Source organism: Bombina bombina, chromosome 9 (assembly GCF_027579735.1).
Source record: "Bombina bombina isolate aBomBom1 chromosome 9, aBomBom1.pri, whole genome shotgun sequence".
Lineage (NCBI taxonomy): Eukaryota > Metazoa > Chordata > Amphibia > Anura > Bombinatoridae > Bombina > Bombina bombina.
In genome coordinates this window covers 1,064,117-1,081,807 of record NC_069507.1, presented here as the reverse complement: position 1 = coordinate 1,081,807, position 17,691 = coordinate 1,064,117, and the positions used below count along the sequence as shown (strand labels likewise).

The 17,691-nt window shown below is 43.5% G+C and overlaps 1 protein-coding gene across 1 annotated transcript; it reads left to right on the top strand.

The window, feature by feature from the left end:
• Positions 1 to 10,129: 10,129 nt before the first annotated feature.
• LOC128639981 (dnaJ homolog subfamily C member 14-like) lies at positions 10,130 to 11,988 on the top strand. Its single transcript, XM_053692272.1, has one exon. It carries the CDS (start codon positions 10,354 to 10,356, stop codon positions 11,986 to 11,988), a length of 1,635 nt encoding a protein of 544 aa, XP_053548247.1. The 5' UTR covers positions 10,130 to 10,353.
• The last annotated feature ends 5,703 nt before the right edge of the window (positions 11,989 to 17,691 follow it).

The window sequence follows — 17,691 nt, the reverse complement described above, 5'->3', positions numbered from 1 at the left end:
AGGCTGCGACTTGGTCTTCGCTTCATACCTTTTCCAAATTTTCCAAATTTGATACTTTTGCTTCTTCGGAGGCTATTTTTGGGAGAAAAGTTCTTCAAGCAGTGGTGCCTTCTGTTTAACCTTCTGTCTTGTCACTCCCGTTCATCCGTGTCCTGTAGCTTTGGTATTGTATCCCACAAGTAAAGGATGAATCCGTGGACTCGTCGTACCTTATAGAAGAAAAGTAAATTTATGCTTACCTGATAAATTAATTTCTTCTATGGTACGACGAGTCCACGGCCCGCCCTGTCATTTTAAGACAGATTATATTTTTTGATTTTAAACTTTAGTCACCTCTGCACCTTTTAGGTTCTCCTTTTTCTTCCTGTACCTTCGGTCGAATGACTGGGAGGTGGAGATAAGGGAGGAGCTATATAGACAGGTCTGCTGTGGTGCTCTTTGCCACTTCCTGTTAGCAGGAGGATAATATCCCACAAGTAAAGGATGAATCTGTGGACTCGTCGTACCATAGAAGAAATTAATTTATCAGGTAAGCATAAATTTACTTTTTTCCAGCCCATCAACAGGAATTCTTGTATATAGCTGATGATAATATTTAGAGGGACAATGAACCCAATTTTTTTCTTTCGTGATTCAGATAGAGCATGCAATTTTAAGCAACTTTCTAATTTACTCCTCTTATCAATTTTTCTTCGTTCTCTTGCTATCTTTATTTGAAAAAGCAGGCATCTAAGCTTTTTTTTTATTCAGAACTCTGGAGAGCACTTTTTTATTGGTGGATGAATTTATCCACCAATCAGCAAGAACAACCCAGGTTGTTCACTAAAAATGGGCCAGCATCTAAACTTACATTCTCGCATTTCAAATAAAGATATCAAGAGAATGAAGAAAATTTGATAATAGGAGTAAATTAGAAAGTTGCTTAAAATTTCATGTTCTATCTGAATCACGAAAGAAAAAATTTGGGTTCAGTGTCCCTTTAAGGAAGGCTTCTGACGCCTGCGTATATACCAACTTGCCTTCCTTAATTAAAGATATCATATTCTTTTTCTTCCTAAATTTCATACGTTTTGCTAAGTATTTAGCTGAGATTCCTTGATGTCCCTGCTTTTAATTCTTCCCATGACCATTTTGCTTCTAAGAATAATTCCCTTTCTCTTTTGGCTTGGGTATATCTTTCCCCGGTTGTTGAATCTGGGTTATTCAGATATTTTCTAAACATATTTTTGAGTTGATTTGCTAATTGTATCTCCCGACTTCTGGACTTTTTTTAATTCTGATCATATATGCCTTTATTTCCCCTCTCATAACTGCCTTTCCTGCTTCCCAAAAAAATCTCAGGTTTATATAAATAATCCTCATTGCCATCTCTCCACAAGCCAATTACAAAACTGTATGTTATTATACATATATTTTGGGAAGCTAAAGGTATTTGTATTGTTCCCCCCTTTGCTGTTGAACGTGAATTTTAAACTAATTATTGCATGATCAGACACTATAATATCCTCTATTTGAGACACCATGTCCAGGCTTAAGAGTGTATCCTCTATTAAAAACATTTCTATCCTTGAAAAATTTTTGTATGCCCTTGATTTTCATGAATAATTGTGTGTGTCGGGGTGCTGCAACCTCCATATATCTTTCAATCTCAAAGCCTTACTAAATTCCCTCATACACTTTACCTCTCTTAGCTGCCTAGCAGACCGTTTCTGTCAGAAACGATCCATTTCAATATACATTACCCTATTAAAATCCCCCATCATTATTAAGTTCTGGCCTAAGAATGGAGTTATTTTTGCCAATCAATTGGGACCATATACATTACAGAGTGACCACATTTTTTCCCCAATCTCTATCTGTAAAATTATATAGCGTCCTGCAGGATCAAGCTCTTGTTTAACTAGGTTATATGTAACTCTCTTATTGATAAGTATAGCCACCCCACATTTTCTTTTTGTACAGGGTGTAGCAATAATCTCATCGATCCAATTAGCTCTTAACTTGGGAATTTCGGATGCCTTTAAGTGTAATTCTTGTGAAGCAATTATATCCGGCCTATGTTTTTTGAGTGTTTTTAAAATATGTTTTCGTTTAATTGGTGACGTGACCCCTCCTACATTCCATGAAACCAACTTTAAATCCTCACCCATTCTGTTACGTCAAATATATTAAAATACACGTCTCTATGGAGTGCCAGTGGAGCCGGCATGAACAAAACTGATAAAAATGCAACCACAACAACAATAAAAAAAAAACACCCCACAAAAAAAAGCATACTAACACACTTTTCCAGATTCATTGTACTCATGACCCACCTGGCTAAGACCCTCAAGGGGTTTCCTATCCTCTGCTATCACCTACCACTGGCGGAGAAGCACCCATTCTACCTTGTACATTTTTTACCACTTTAATATTGTTTTTTATGCAAAAAGCTTTCGCCTCTAGTATAGAATTTAACACATACGCTCCTCACTATCCTCAATTATTATTTTTGCTGGGTATCTTAAATTAGCTTTTATTAATGCAACCAGTACAATAGGGAGCCATTTCCTTCCTCTTAAACCTTGGAACAAAAAGATCTGTTTATTATCTACCACTAATGTCTTTCTATATTTTCTGCATTAACATAGTCTTATCTACAAAATTCAAATACTTAATCATAATCATTTTTGGACGCTTTTGCCCTTCAGCTTGTTCTCTTAAGGGGCCTACACTGTGTGCATCTTCCCTCCCTCTGACTGAATTTCCAATAACTTGGGGAGTGTGGTGGAGGCAAAATCTATCAGATCTCTGTACTCACTATTTTCTGGGAGCCCCACCACCCTTATAATATTGCGGCAAGACCTGTCCTCTAAATCCTCTATTTTAGCCTGTAGCGTTTTAAATATGTCACTGTTATTTTTAGTATATTTCTCCTGGGTACCACAGAAGTCCGCCAGATCAGATACGCGAGCCTCCACTTCCACCAGTCTATTAGAAAATTGTCTTATCTCTGCTGCGAGGTCTGCCAGTTCCTTTTGTACTAGTTCGAATTTAGGTAGAATAAGTTCTGCTGATTAAACATTGTCTGTACTTCTGGCTGCGAACTCTGTAGGCTGGATGAATCTCGAGGACTCTCTGTAATATCCTGAACTGTTTTAATTTTTCTGTCTTTTTTTAGCTGGCATAGCTGGTAATTTTAATCTAGTATTAGTGACAAACTTTTCCATTAAACTTGTGTTTTGTAAGTATTGGGTGAGAAAATATTACCAAAAGTGATGATATATGTAAGGTATATATCTACGTGTTTATAAAGTCTCCTATCCCACTTAGAGGGTACAGGATGTGAAAGAAAAAGAAAAAAAAGTGTGCAAAAAATAACTACAAATACTTTTCTAGTGATTAAGTGTGAGGGAAAAAAAAAGTGCATTCAGCTATACCAGTCAAATATCTAAGCAAGAAGAGCAAAAAAAGAACAGATCTATCTTCTGAAATGTTGTCTTCATAGACCTTATTTTGTATTTTATTCCCCTTATTTCTCCTTTCTTTTCCCGTTCTTCAGCTCTTAACAACAGTACTACCTTTGCTTATAACAGCTTTGCCCCCTCTCCCCCTATCTTTGCTCTAGCAACTGTAAGATCTATTGCGTAATTCGCTAACTGTTTCTGATCCTTGATAAAAAAAAGCGATGTGGTCCCTTTTTATCTCAGGCAGATCTGCTAATACTTTCAATATAAGACAAATCTTTCGTTATTCTTATCTGCGCTACAAGCCTTTATAATTCTCACAATCTTTACAGGGAACCAAACAATACAGGCACTATTCTACTAGACCAGTGTTTTACAGACCAGATTTATGCCCTGGCTTACAACTAAGGACAAATATTACACTCTCTTTGCAAGGTATTCACACTGTTAAACACTACCTTCTTTTTTTCACGTTTAAATACCATATTAAATAACTATATATATCTACTGTGGATGTGACTTAATTTATAGGCCAGAGGACTCTTATTCTTATAGCCCCATATATTTTATAATCAGGGAAGGGAGTCAGTTTCAGCAGGTGATCAAACTCCTCGTTTGGAGGCAGACAAACAAAGTCAATGTTTCCTTAAGTCTTCCCTGAGTCCAGGTTCATTTAGATTACCACCAGAGTTTCAACTGGCTTCTATCTTCACTCCATTTCCTGTAGATCAATTCACTGAGAGCTTGATGATATATTCTTCGCCAACTCAAACCTTATTTTTCTCGCTGACACTCGCAGGGCTGGACACTCGCAATGATCGTAAAAAAGGGGCAGTCCCTTCGAGTTGCAAGATGGCTCCTATTAAAAGTAATGAAGCTTGCCTGATAGGGAAACTTTGCTCCTTAGTGCGAAGTTAGCAGGGAGCAGGGGGAGCACTTTAAAATTAAAATCCTGCAGCCAATATAACTCACATTACGCTGCTTTCTGCTTATAGCATCTTACATTCGCCTATATTTTAGTATGCATTTGTTTTTCTATTGGGGTTATAAGTGTTTGTATTGTTTTGACAAAAGCTTGCCACTTTTTAGTTGGCGAGAAAAAACTGTGATATCTGCAGTGCGAAAATCTTTATAGAATTACGCTGGGATTAGTGAGACATTGTCATATACGCCCATGGGTTGCCCATGTTCAGACCATTTTACGAAAAAACAACAATTACGCTTTGCATTTTGTATTTATAAATTCAAATTTCTATGTGATTTTTGCACATCCAGTGTACTACAATTACGATTTACGCTGTGAATATTTAATTTGATATATTCCTGTGTAAATTACATACTAATTTTACTTTTTTATTAACATACGTTTTTTGGTGAAGAATTTTGTTACGATTTTTGATGCACCTTAACAATACGATTTTTCCCTTCTTATTTTTGTATAATGTTTAAAATACGAATTTTGTTGTGCACATTTCATATGAAAATGCAGTATATGCCCCTTAGCGAGAGACCCTGTTATCAGGGTAAAAAATGGATTTAGATCATTCCACCAGGGAAATAGGACTGGCGAGCATTCATTAATAATCTCGCCAGCCCAGAGAGCTTTCAATCATCGAGCCCCAAGTCTCTTACAAAAACGAAACCAAGACAGTACCTTAATGTGATTTTAGGATTTCTGTTCAGGTGCTCAGCTATGCTGGTTCTAATATTAACTGCCGTTTGAGACACTACCACACTCTTGCCTTAAGAGCAGGATAAATTTCCAGCTTTTAGGGGCACCCTTCAAAGCAGCTTCAAAACACCAACAGAGCAGACTTCTAAGCAAAAAAAAAAAAAGTACTCCCAGCTTTATACCACACGGCACAAACTTCCTCGCCGGGGCTATCTTACGTTATTAAAAGTTATTGGGGCTTCTCCTGAGAAAGTCATTTGCTCTTGTGTACAGCAATACAGCTACACTCTTGTTCCACTTTACTGCCAAACCAGGCTTCTAACACAAAAAAAACTTTCCGCACCAGCCACAGGCGGCGTGGGGGGTGACAAAATCAACAAACAATTTTTTTGTTTTAATACTTGCGGTTTTTCTGACGATTTCCTCGGCTTTACCTTGGTATTTTGGGTGTTCCTTCCAAAGTCCTTTACCAGCGTCTTCCTTACCCGGTTCCGGATGAGACACCTCTCCTCCGTCTCCTAGGCCAAGAATTGCAGCGGTATTATGCAGGTTCCTCTGTGTGTGTCTGCTTGTTTGCAGGATACTCAATGCTACAGGCTTTGTTCCAACACCAAGCTTTACTGAAAGTGTCCCAAGTTGCCTCTCATATCCATCCACATTCTTACTGCAGTTGTACGTCACCTCCCCGCTCCTCGATGGCCGCCTGTGCTTGTGGCCAGAGCCACCCGGCCTCTGCTGGCGAGCCGGACTTCCGTCACCGACAACTGCCATCTATCTTCTCCCCAAACCGGCTGCTTGCTTCCGGGTAATAGGAGCTTGGCATATGGGGTATTTGGAAAAAAAACAGCTCTAAACATTAGAGCTTACAGAGCGCGTGTACTTGCTTCACACTCCTCCCACTGGAAGTCTCCTCTGTACATACTATTCTAGTAACACGGGTAGGCACACATGCAGACCACTTTCAGGCTAATACTGTAAAGGACACTGCCTACTATTCTAATAACACATGCAGGCAAACATGCAGACCACTTTCAGGCTAATACTGTAAAGGACACTGTGCATACTATTCTAGTAACACGGACAGGCACACATGCAGGCCACTTTAAGGCTAATACTGTAAAAGACACTGTGCATACTATTCTAGTAACACGGGCAGGCACACATGCAGACCACTTTCAGGCTAATACTGTAAAGGACACTGTGCATACTATTCTAGTAACACGGGCAGGCACACACGCAGACCACTTTCAGGCAAATACTGTAAAGGACACTGTGCATACTATTCTAGTAACACAGGCAGGCACACATGCAGACCACTTTCAGGCTAATACTGTAAAGGACACTGTGCATACAATTATAGTAACACAGGTAGGCACACATGCAGACCACTTTCAGGCTAATACTGTAAAGGACACTGTGACGGTTCCCTAGTCACATACATGGACAATGTGTGACACAGTGCCATCTATTTGTTGAACTATCCCAAAAACATCATAACAGCGCCATCTATTGGCTGCAAGCTCACCACCAAAATGGACACAGGAGAAGGAATTAATAATTTGCATAGGCGAAAAAAACAACAGATAAATGTTATTTTTACTGTTTAGAACTACCTAAATCATCCATCCTGTTGGCAAATTTATATTGCTTTATTATATTGTTTCCTATATGTTTTTCTATGCTTATTTTAAGGAGTGTGTGTCACCATAAGCTTACTGGTGTGTTTGTAAAAGCTAGTCCTAAGTGAAATAAAGCATTAGTAGTAGTTCCTTCTGGAACAGGTAGTCCTGTCTGATTTTTCCCCCCAGGTATACCAGTAGCAGAGGTTCTGATCCTACATTCTGGCTGCACTTTTTCCTGCAAGAGAGACCTGCTACAAAGTCTGTGGGCCTGTATGCAAAGAGCTGGCCTTGTTAGTCCTAATTGTCTTTTTAAAGACAGTGCAGGGAAAGAAGTGTGGCAGAGGGGATGTTACCTGCCTCAAAGGAGCAGCAAGGCAGAGGGATCTATTCCTGCCTAGAAGAAACCAGGCAGAGGGGACGCTACCTGCTGGAAGTCTGCAGTGAGGCGGAGGGGACGATACCTGCCTGGAAAGAGCTGCAGGGCAGAGAAGATTGAAACAAACAAATACGGCGCTAAATGAGCTTGAGGGAATAACGATCAAGCTTACCCTATTTGTCAGTAGCCCCTATGTAACTATTATGGGTATGTATAGGCACAAATTTACAAATGAAATACAGAATGTGAAATATTAAAACAGGTACACAAATTACAATAGAATGTATAACTATCTCATTCTCTTAAGCTCCCAACGGAGGAGTATATGTCAGTCCCAATGTCCTTAATAGAAGTCCAAAGCACTTTGTAATTAATTGCACAGTCTCAAAAATAGCCCCAAACAGTGTTATCCAAGTTCGGTAAAATTGCACAATGTTCATATATTTATATAAGAGAACACTTAGCTGCACTCTTGCAAGAAGCTGTTAGGTTCCAAATGATGGGAGCTGTGATTCTGATAGACTCCTCAATGTAGTGAGGTAAGCTGAACGAACAGGCAGAGCAGCCGGTGATTCACGGGACTCCAGCTATGTATGTCCCAAAGCGATCAGCTGTATAAGAGAAAAAAAGAAAACAGCGCATCCGCGATTCACTGCATCGTTTTATTCATAACACACAGCTCCACATAAAATGGCACACTTACAAGATAAAGGATAAAAACTAGCACTTAGCCCACTGGCTGATGAGAAGACCGCCTGTAGTAGTTACCGGAAAGGATCACCTGGACGCTGACCAGCAGCACCTGGAGTTACACTTCTCCTTGTCTCACAGAGCGGTAATAGATCAATTGCATATAGCAGTCCCTTTACCCAACGCGTTTCCTCTGCTCACGGGCAGACTTTTTCAAGAGGATTTGTTCAACTGGAGTACTAAACCCTCCATACATAGACTGCTTTATAACCCCAAACTTCCTCTAGCTTAATTACATCAGATGTGTCCAGGTACCATAAGTGCTCTAATACAATGGCAAATACCTAAATGTATATAAAAAAACGGACACATAGTATACACAATTGGTAGAATATAATCTGATCCTGCATTCTGGCTGCACTTTTTCCTGCAAGAGAGACCTGCTACAAAGTCTGTGGGCCTGTATGCAAAGAGCTGGCCTTGTTAGTCCTAATTGTCTTTTTAAAGACAGTGCAGGGAAAGAAGTGTGGCAGAGGGGATGTTACCTGCCTGAAAGGAGCAGCAAGGCAGAGGGATCTATTCCTGCCTAGAAGAAACCAGGCAGAGGGGACGCTACCTGCTGGAAGTGTGCGGTGAGGCAGAGGGGACGATACCTGCCAGGAAAGAGCTGCAGGGCAGAGAAGATGCTACCTGACCGGGAGTCCACTGAGACCAGCCTAGCTAGGGGAGATACAGCTGCTGGCTTGACCTCAGTCTCAGCAACTATATCTCTGGTCCCACTATCCGGTGGCCATCCCTGGGTTTGGACAAAATACATCTGGTGGCAGCGGTGGGATCATCCCTTCTGTACAGGGAAGGTCCAAACCACCACTGGGATCTGATTTCCATCGGGAGATCATTCACGAGTAGCAGCTGGAAAGTGGATGGAGCAGCTTTACAGGATCCTAAAGCGAAGCATCCTTAAAGATTTGTTGGAAGCCTGAGGACGATCAGCCAGTAATAAAGCTAAAGATGCTGAACTAATGGAAGGCGATCAGTCCCACCCACCACCCTTGAAGACCTCTGGTGAGTCAGATTTTCAGCGGGAAGTCCGAGCCCGATTAGCCCTCTTGGGCCCCCAGCCCACTCACGAAACTATTGAAAAAATTATGGCTGATGTGACTGCCTTGCAGCAGGCGGAGCGAGATTTTAGGCTGCGCATGGCTGAAATAGGGCATCGGCCAGGAAACTGGTCTGCTTCTGGCCAGGGGGGCAATGAAGGAACAAAGAAATTGCCCTTTGCTGGATTTACAGTTTTCAATGAGGCTGAAGGGGACATTGATGCATACCTGCAGGACTTTGAGAGGCAGTATACTCTACAAGGTGTGGCTTCCACCAACTGGTTTACAATTTTGGCCAGTAAGTTGATGGGGAGAGCTGCTGAAACTTACCGGGCAGTCACTGATGAAGATAGCCTGGACTACAGCCTGGTAAAGGAAAGACTTCTGGCCAGATATGCCATTACCCCAGAGGCATACCGCAGAAAATTCAGGGATCTGAGGAAAAAAGAGCAAGACACACATGTGGAGTGGGCCTACAGGATGCACCAGGCTGCATCTAACTGGATGCAGGAGTGCCAGGCAACTACCCTGGAACATGCACTACAGCTGCTACTTCTGGAGCAATTTTACAACTTCACAAATCCAGAGGTTAGAGACTGGGTCCGGGACAGGCGACTACTGACTGTGGAGGAGGCAGCTCACCTAGCCGATGAGAACTAGGACACCAGGCGGGTAGAACGATCTGCTCTCCGAGGACTACCCCGGCTCATCAACCAATGCCACCGCTACCACACCGGGCAGTTCCTCCTAACAGACCCACAGCAATTCTGAACAGAGGGTCTGGTCCCCGGTGCTATGGGTGCAACCAGGTCAGTCACATACAGAGCAACTGCCCACAAGGGAAGCCCTGGCAGTCATGGACCCGGTCACCACCAGGACCGGCCCGGGAATCCGCTCATCTTGTGGCAGAAAACCCTGACCCAGTGAGTCAAGTTGCGGGGAGGGGTGCCCCTGCTTGGCATCAGCAGGGAGAGGCCTGGGGTTGTGAGTCTTGTGATGACCCGTGGGGTATAGAGGGGAGCGCTGACCGCTCTCCTTCTGGAGTCATTGCGCTGGGATAAAGAACCTACAATGAATGCAGTAACATAAAGCCTGGCTCGCACCCCTATGAGGGATTTAAACATGGAGAAGCACTCACAAGGAAATGCAGCAAACACAATAAAAACCGCTTCTAGTCATAGTGGCGATGTGGACACATGGAAAACATTTCTTTATGCCAGGGAACAGTAGAGAACAAAATGGAACAGGAAACCCCAATATGACATCAGGGAGATGTGCAAACAAACAATTTAATGTTCAGAATTGGTTACAAAACTTAAATTCTGGTGAGTTTGATCTATCTCAGGACTACTTTGAAAAAGCAGATCTATGGACTAAAGAATTTATTTCTAGAGAGGTGTCTGAAGAAGATTTAGCAGGTGGATTAAGTGAGAAGGTAAACTGACAAATGCAAGAAAACACGGGATCTGTTGGTTGTGAATCACCACTACTTGTGCAATCTGACTGTGGATGTGCCATGGAAAACTTAGATCCACCTGGTGCCACATACTCTGAAATTGGAGATCGTACCTGTAGCCGAGGGTGTCACCATTTCTCTTCATACCAGCAGAGGCCATTGGATGGGGAGGGAGAAGATTTAGGCTCTGATAGACCATTTGAAACAGAGGATGATTCTTTGAAAGTAACTAGTGGAAGAAAGGGAGGTAGTAGGGGAAAAAATCGTATAAGTACAAAGGAGGAGATCAGAAGGGATGGCCGCAGTCCTCATTCTGTTGGTGGAAAGCACAAAACTGGACGTAAAAAGGGCCAGGGTGAAGATAGACAACCGCTGAAAACCATGCTTCCACAGTTCTTGGTCCATGCTTCTACATTTTTTGTCAACTTTCTTATAGGTCTTGTGCATTGGATTGGTGAGAATGTTGAAACATTGGGCACACTTTTGTACATCAAGGTGTGGCTTCCAGCTCATGATCTAGGCCATTTAAAAATACAAATGCAGTCTTTTGGTCAATGGACACATCATTTTGCTAAAAAATCCTGGATATTGACTTGTTCTTTTGGACTGTGGCTTCTCCGTATGCTGAAAATGTTGCGTGCCGTACTCTTCCTGATTTTTATGCTTGCAGTGGGCTGTGCTCAGCTTTGTTGGCAGTACATAAAGAGAGCATTGAGCAGAGTGGGAGGGGACAGTAAATGGGGAACACAGATCATGTTGACACTGCAGAGGATATGGGTGATGGCAACAAAGAACAGGACTTGTAGTCTTCTTTTAAATCAACTTAAGAAATGGACAGCAAAAATAAGGACAGATAAAGGGAGATCTTGGACATCAGCAGGGTCTACAAGTACAAGATCTAACAGATATCAGCCAGGGGAGGAAGTGGAGCGTCTGCTGACTATGACTGATATACCACAAGAAGAGTTAAATCCATTTCAGGTGTTGGGTGTAGAAATGAATGCTTCTGAGGCAGAACTCAAAAAGGCATATCGACAGCTGGCTGTGCTTGTTCATCCAGACAAGAATAATCACCCCCGAGCAGAAGAAGCCTTTAAGGTTTTGAGAGCTGCATGGGATACAGTGAGCAATCCAGAAAAGCGCAAAGAGTATGAAATGAAGCGGATGTCAGAAACCGAGCTGGCAAAGTCCATGAATGAGTTCCTTACAAAGCTGCAGGATGACCTGAAGGAGGCCATGCACAGCATGATGTGTAGCAAATGTCAGGGGAAACACAGGAGGTTTGAAATGGACAGGGACCCTGCAAATGCCCGTTACTGTGCTGAATGTGGAAAGATGCATCCAGCAGAAGAGGGTGACTTCTGGGCTGAGTCCAGCATGCTTGGGTTGAAAATCACTTACTTTGCAATGATGCAAGGCAAAGTGTTTGATATTACAGAATGGGCTGGATGCCAGCAAGTGAGGATCTCTCCGGATACTCATCGTGTTCCTTATCACATTTCATTTGGTTCCAGAAATACCACAAACCCAGGACGACAAAGGGCTCCCCCAGAAAGCAGTCCAACATCTGTTGCTGATCTGCAAAATCTCTTGAACAAGTTGCGGGGAGGGACCAACAACCACTGATCAATCTAGGAGCTGATCCTCTTGAGACAGAGGAAGTATAGGGAGTGCTCCATGAAGTGGACCCTGTCCAAGCAGCTGCCCAAGACAACCGGCAACATCACCAGCAGCTAGTACTGTTGGATGGACAACCAGCACAGGGGCTAAGGGACACTGGAGCTACCCTAACCCTTATACAGCCACACCGAGCTCAGTGAAAAGGGAAAACTGGGTGCACTGTTGCTGTCCGAGTAGCAGGGTGACTGAGGGAGCAGGTAGGGGAGCTACACAGATCCACAAGAGACAATTAGTAGTGCCCCAGAAGTACCATTCCGAGCTTCTTAGAATAGCCCATGACGTTCCCCTAGCAGGACACTTAGGGATAAGGCGTACATTACACCGTCTAACCAAGACATTTTTCTGGCCTGGGTCACTGATGATGTCCGAAGCTACTGCCGCTCTTGTGACACATGCCAGAGGGTAGGGTGGAGGGGTTATCACCCCAAAGCTCCACTTTGCCCCATGCTGGTGGTGGGAGAGCCTTTTAGCCGGGTAGCCGTGGATATAGTTGGGCCCCTAGCTAAACCTAGTCCCACAGATAAGAAATACATACTTACTCTAGTAGACTATGCTACCCGGTATCCAGAGGCAGTTGCGCTCACCAATATACATGCTGAGACAGTGGCTGATACTTTAGTTAAGATATTTTCTAGGGTAGGGTTTCCCCGGAAGATAGTATCAGACCAAGGAACCCAATTTACCGCCGAGCTAACTCAGCAGCTCTGGCGGCTCTGCAGGATTAAGCATGTTAGGAGTTCCCCCTACCACCCCCAGATGAACGGTCTCTGTGAACGGTTCAATGGCACATTGAAACAGATGCTCAGGACCTTTGTAACCTCTTGCAGGGACTGGGAGCGATTCTTGCCTCATCTTCTATTTGCCTATAGAGAAGTACCCCAGGAATCAACAGGGTTCTCTCCTTTTGAGTTATTGTATGGGAGGAGGGTTAGAGGACCCTTGGATCTACTTAGGGGAAGGCAAGCGGGATGAAACCCTCATCATCCCGTATGTGTTAGAACTGCAGGACCGCTTGGAGTACCTGTCTGGAAGGGTCCATGACAATCTTCAAGCAGCCCAAACTCAGCAGAAGGTCTGGTATGACAGGGGTGCCTGTAATCGTAGCTTCTTGGTGGGGCAGAAAGTCTTGGTCCTTTTCAGCCCACTAGACAGAATAAGTTGCAGGCAGCATGGCAGGGTCCCTACACTATAGTTGAGAAGCTCTGTGACACCACGTATATAGTTGCCAGTTGTTCAGATGAGAGAGTCCGGAGAACATTCCATGTGAACATGCTTAAGGCCTATGTAGCTAGGGATGAGGCAGTAGCAGCAATATGTGCGTCCGCCACCGAGGAGTTAGATAGCCCCCCCTCTTCCTGATCTGTTAGGGGAGGCGAGTAGAGCCGGGTCTCTGGAGGAGGTTAGGTTAGGTGAGGGTCTAGGAGCTCAGGAGCAGATTAACTACTTACTCCAGGACAGAAAAGATGTGTTTTTAGCCAGTCCAGGGTATACTACATTGACAGTCTATCAGGTAGAAACCCCAGGGCTGGCCTCCTTACAGCAACCCGCTTATCAGATTCCTGATGCTGTAAGGGAAAGTATGAGGTGGGAGATTCAGGAAATGTTGAACTTAGAAGTTATTGATCATTCCACTAGTCCCTGGGCATCCCCTGTCGTACTTGTACCAAAATGGGATGGCTCTACACGGTTTTGTGTTGATTACCGATGCCTAAATGACATGACCGTAACTGATGCCTACCCCATGCCCAGGATAGATGAATTATTGGACCGTATGTCCCGAGGACATTACTTGACAACCATTGATTTATGTAAAGGGTATTGGCAGAATCCCCTACACCCTGAGGCCATCCCCAAGTCTGCCTTTATCACCCCATTTGGTCTTTATCAGTTTAAGGTCATGCCATTCAGTCTGAAAAATGCCCCAGCCACTTTCCAAAGGATGGTGGATAACCTCCTGGATGGCCTCCAAGACTTTGCCTGTGCCTACCTAGATAATATTGCCATATATAGTGCTACCTGGGAGGAACACTTAGGTCACATAGGGGAAGTATTGAACAGGATCAGGGCTGCAGGGTTGACCTTAAAGCCAGACAAGTGTCACATAGGCATGGCAGAGGTACAGTACCTTGGCCATTGGGTGGGCTGTGTGAAGCAACGACCCAAACCAACTAAAATAGAGGCTGTCGCCAATTGGCCAGTTCCCAAAACCAAGACCCTTAGCTTTCTTGGGTACGGCAGGGTATTACAGAAAGTTTGTCCCCAACTATAGTACTCTAGCCAAACCTCTGACGGACTTGACTAAGAAAACCCTCCCCCGGCAGGTCCAGAGGTCCCCTGAGTGTGAGACAGCCTTCCAGCAGCTAAAGACAGCTCTGACATGTGCCCCAGTCCTGGCTGCCCCTGATCCATCTAAAAGATTTCTTGTCCACACAGATGCCTCCATGTTTGGACTGGGGGCAGTGTTGAGCCAGGTTGGGGAGGACGGTTGGGAACATCCGGTCGCCTACATCAGTCGGAAGCTCCTGCCACGGGAAGTCAGCTATGTGGCCATAGAAAAAGAATGTTTGGCACTGGTTTGGGCCCTAAAGAAACTGCAGCCTTATCTGTGTGGCCGAGCATTTACTGTGCTCACAGATCACAACCCCCTGGTCTGGCTGAATAGAATGGCCGGGGACAATGCCAGGCTGTTGCGATGGAGCTTAAACCTTCTGCCTTACAATTTTTCTATCCGGTAAAGATCGGGAAAACAAAATGGCAATGCAGATGGATTGTCACGGCAGACGGAACTATGAGAATTACGGGTCTTGTTTGAATACTGTTGCATTTTATAGTAACTCCTTTGTTGGTTGTTCTGCCCCAGACAGCCTGAAGCCGATCCGTTCGTGATCTAGCCCAGTCTGCCGGACCGTTGGTCAAAGGGGGGCACTGTGATGGTTCCCTAGTCACAAACATGGGCAATGTGTGACACAGTGCCATCTATTGGTTGAACTATCCCAAAAACATCATAACAGCGCCATCTATTGGTTGCAAGCTCACCACCAAAATGGACACAGGAGAAGGAATTACTAATTTGCATAGGCGAAAATACCAACAGATAAATGTTATTTTTACTGTTTAGAACTACCTAAATCCTCAATCCTGTTGGCAAAGTTATATTGCTTTATTATATTGTTTCCTATATGTTTTTCTATGCTTATTTTAAGGAGTGTGTGTCACCATAAGCTTACTGGTGTGTTTGTAAAAGCTAGTCCTGGGTAAATTAAAGAATTAGTAGTAGTTCCTTCTGGAACAGGTAGTACTGTCTGATTCTTTCAGGTATACCAGTAGCAGAAGTTCTGACCCTGCATTCTGGCTGCACCTTTTCCTGCAAGAGAGACCTGCTACAGAGTCTGTGGGTCTGTATGCAAAGAGCTGGCCTTGTGAGCCCCAATTTACTTTTTAAAGACAGTGCAGGGAAAGGAATCAATACCTACCTGAAAAAAGGAGTGTGGCACAGGGGATGTTACCTGCCTGAAAGGAGCAGCAAGGCAGAGGGATCTATTCTTCCTAGAAGAAACCAGACAGAGGGGACGCTACCTGCTGGAAGTGTACAGTGAGGCAGAGGGTTCTATTCCTGCCTAGAAGCAGACAGGCAGAGGGGACGCTACCTGCCTGGGAGCCCACTGAGACAAGCCCAGCTGGGGGGAGATACAGCTGCTGGCTTGACCCTGGTCTCAGCCACGATAGCCCTGGTCCCACTATTTGGAGGCAGAAGGATCAATTCCTGCCAAGAAGCAGCCACGCAGAGGGATTTATTCCTGCCTAGAAGCAGACAGACAGAGGGGACGATACCTGCCAGGCAAAAGCTGCAAGTTAGAGAAGACGCTACCTGACCGGGAGTCCACTGAGACTAGCCTAGCTGGGGGAGAGACAGACGCTGGCTTGACCCCAGTCTCAGCAACTATATCTCTGGTCCCACTATCCGGTGGCCATCCCCGGGTTTGGACAGAGGAAGGGAGACCCCTAGCGGAGTACCGCTACAGACACTAAATACTATTCTAGTAACATGGGCACGCACACATGCAGACCACTTTCAGGCTAATACTGTAAAGGACACTGCATACTATTCTAGTAACACAGACAGGCACATATGCAAACCACTTTCAGGCTAATAATGTAAAGGACACTTGATTAAAGAATTAATTAATTACACACAATTAATAAAAACATTTGCTCAAACTACTGTACTCACTGGGTAATCCAGATTACTCCAACCCCCTTACCTCCAAACCAAACACTCAGCAAATGCAAAGGGAATCTTCAGCTTTGCACATAAACGCTACATATAGCCCCACAGTCCAAAATGGCTATTCCCCTAAGCGAGCCACCACCGTATCAACGACATCCAAATGTAGCAAACACAAATGTATACAGTGGCGCTTACCAGCCTCCGGGGACCTGTGATTTAGGGCAGCGTGTCTTCGGCGGAACACCGTTGTCTCTCCTCTTCAAGCTCCTCCTTACTTCCTGGGATCCTCAAGCGCGCAGCCACCGACGTCACGGCGTCAATATAACAAGCAGAAATCCAAAACTGCCGGGCATCACAAGGAGGTAAGTAAAAAAGGAGGATACAGGGGGAAATCCGTAAAAACGTTACCTTTATTCGTGAGACAGTTTAAAAACAAAATAGAGCTTGCAGCTCATAATGTCAGTAAAAGGTTTTCAGTGGAGACAGAAAAGAGCAGACATGTTTTGTGTGGGGCTTCCACACTTGCTTACTGACGTCACCACTGAACTCTATTTAAAGAGCCAAACAACACTTGATTAAATAATTAATTAATTACACACAACTAATAAAAACGTTTGCTCAAAAGTTAACCCTTACCTAACCTAAGTCTTACATACTCTGTTTGGTGTATACCCTGGTGTCTGGACTAACTTAACCCTATCATAGCTTATGTGAATAAATACATTATTGTAACAGACAATTTGACTTAATAAAATATATAGGTATATGAGGAAAAGTACATTTGTGTTTCCATAGCCATACAATAATTTGTCTGTAAATACACAATCCACTAATCCTACAAAATTATCCCTATTGCATATTTAAAAGGTCACCCATTAATCCATCAGTTTTTGGCATGAAAGAACTTATTCAATTTAATTTAATGTAATAAGGGGTCCTATCAAATAGCAAATGGACATATGCAGGGGATCAACTCTGTTTAGGGACAGATTACAAGACTAAATAAACAAATTAACATCACTTTCCATGTTTATCCCCTGGGGATGTCTAGTATTCAGATAAAAGATCCATTTTGCTTCATTATAATTTAAACAATATTCTCTGTCCCCTCCTCTTTTATATGCTGGAACATGATCTATAGCTTGTATTGAGAGTAATGAAGCGTCTCCTAAGTGTGCATTTTTGAAGTGCTTAGCCACAGGAGTGAATATATCTGGGTCTTCGATGTCCCTAATGTGTTCGAGTGCCCTATCTTTCAGAAAACGTTTAGTCTTGCCGACATACTGAATCTGGCACCCCCTACAGGTTAAAAGATAAGTTACATGTGTGGATTTGCAATTAAGTCTAAATTTAATTTCATAAGATTTCTTTGTAACCGTAAAGGAGAAATGTGTCCCCTCATTCACATATATACACGCCTT

Excerpts from the sequence above, each read along its gene's own strand:
- LOC128639981 (XM_053692272.1), top strand. The coding sequence starts at position 10,354 with ATGCAAGAAAACACGGGATCTGTTGGTTGTGAATCACCACTACTTGTG.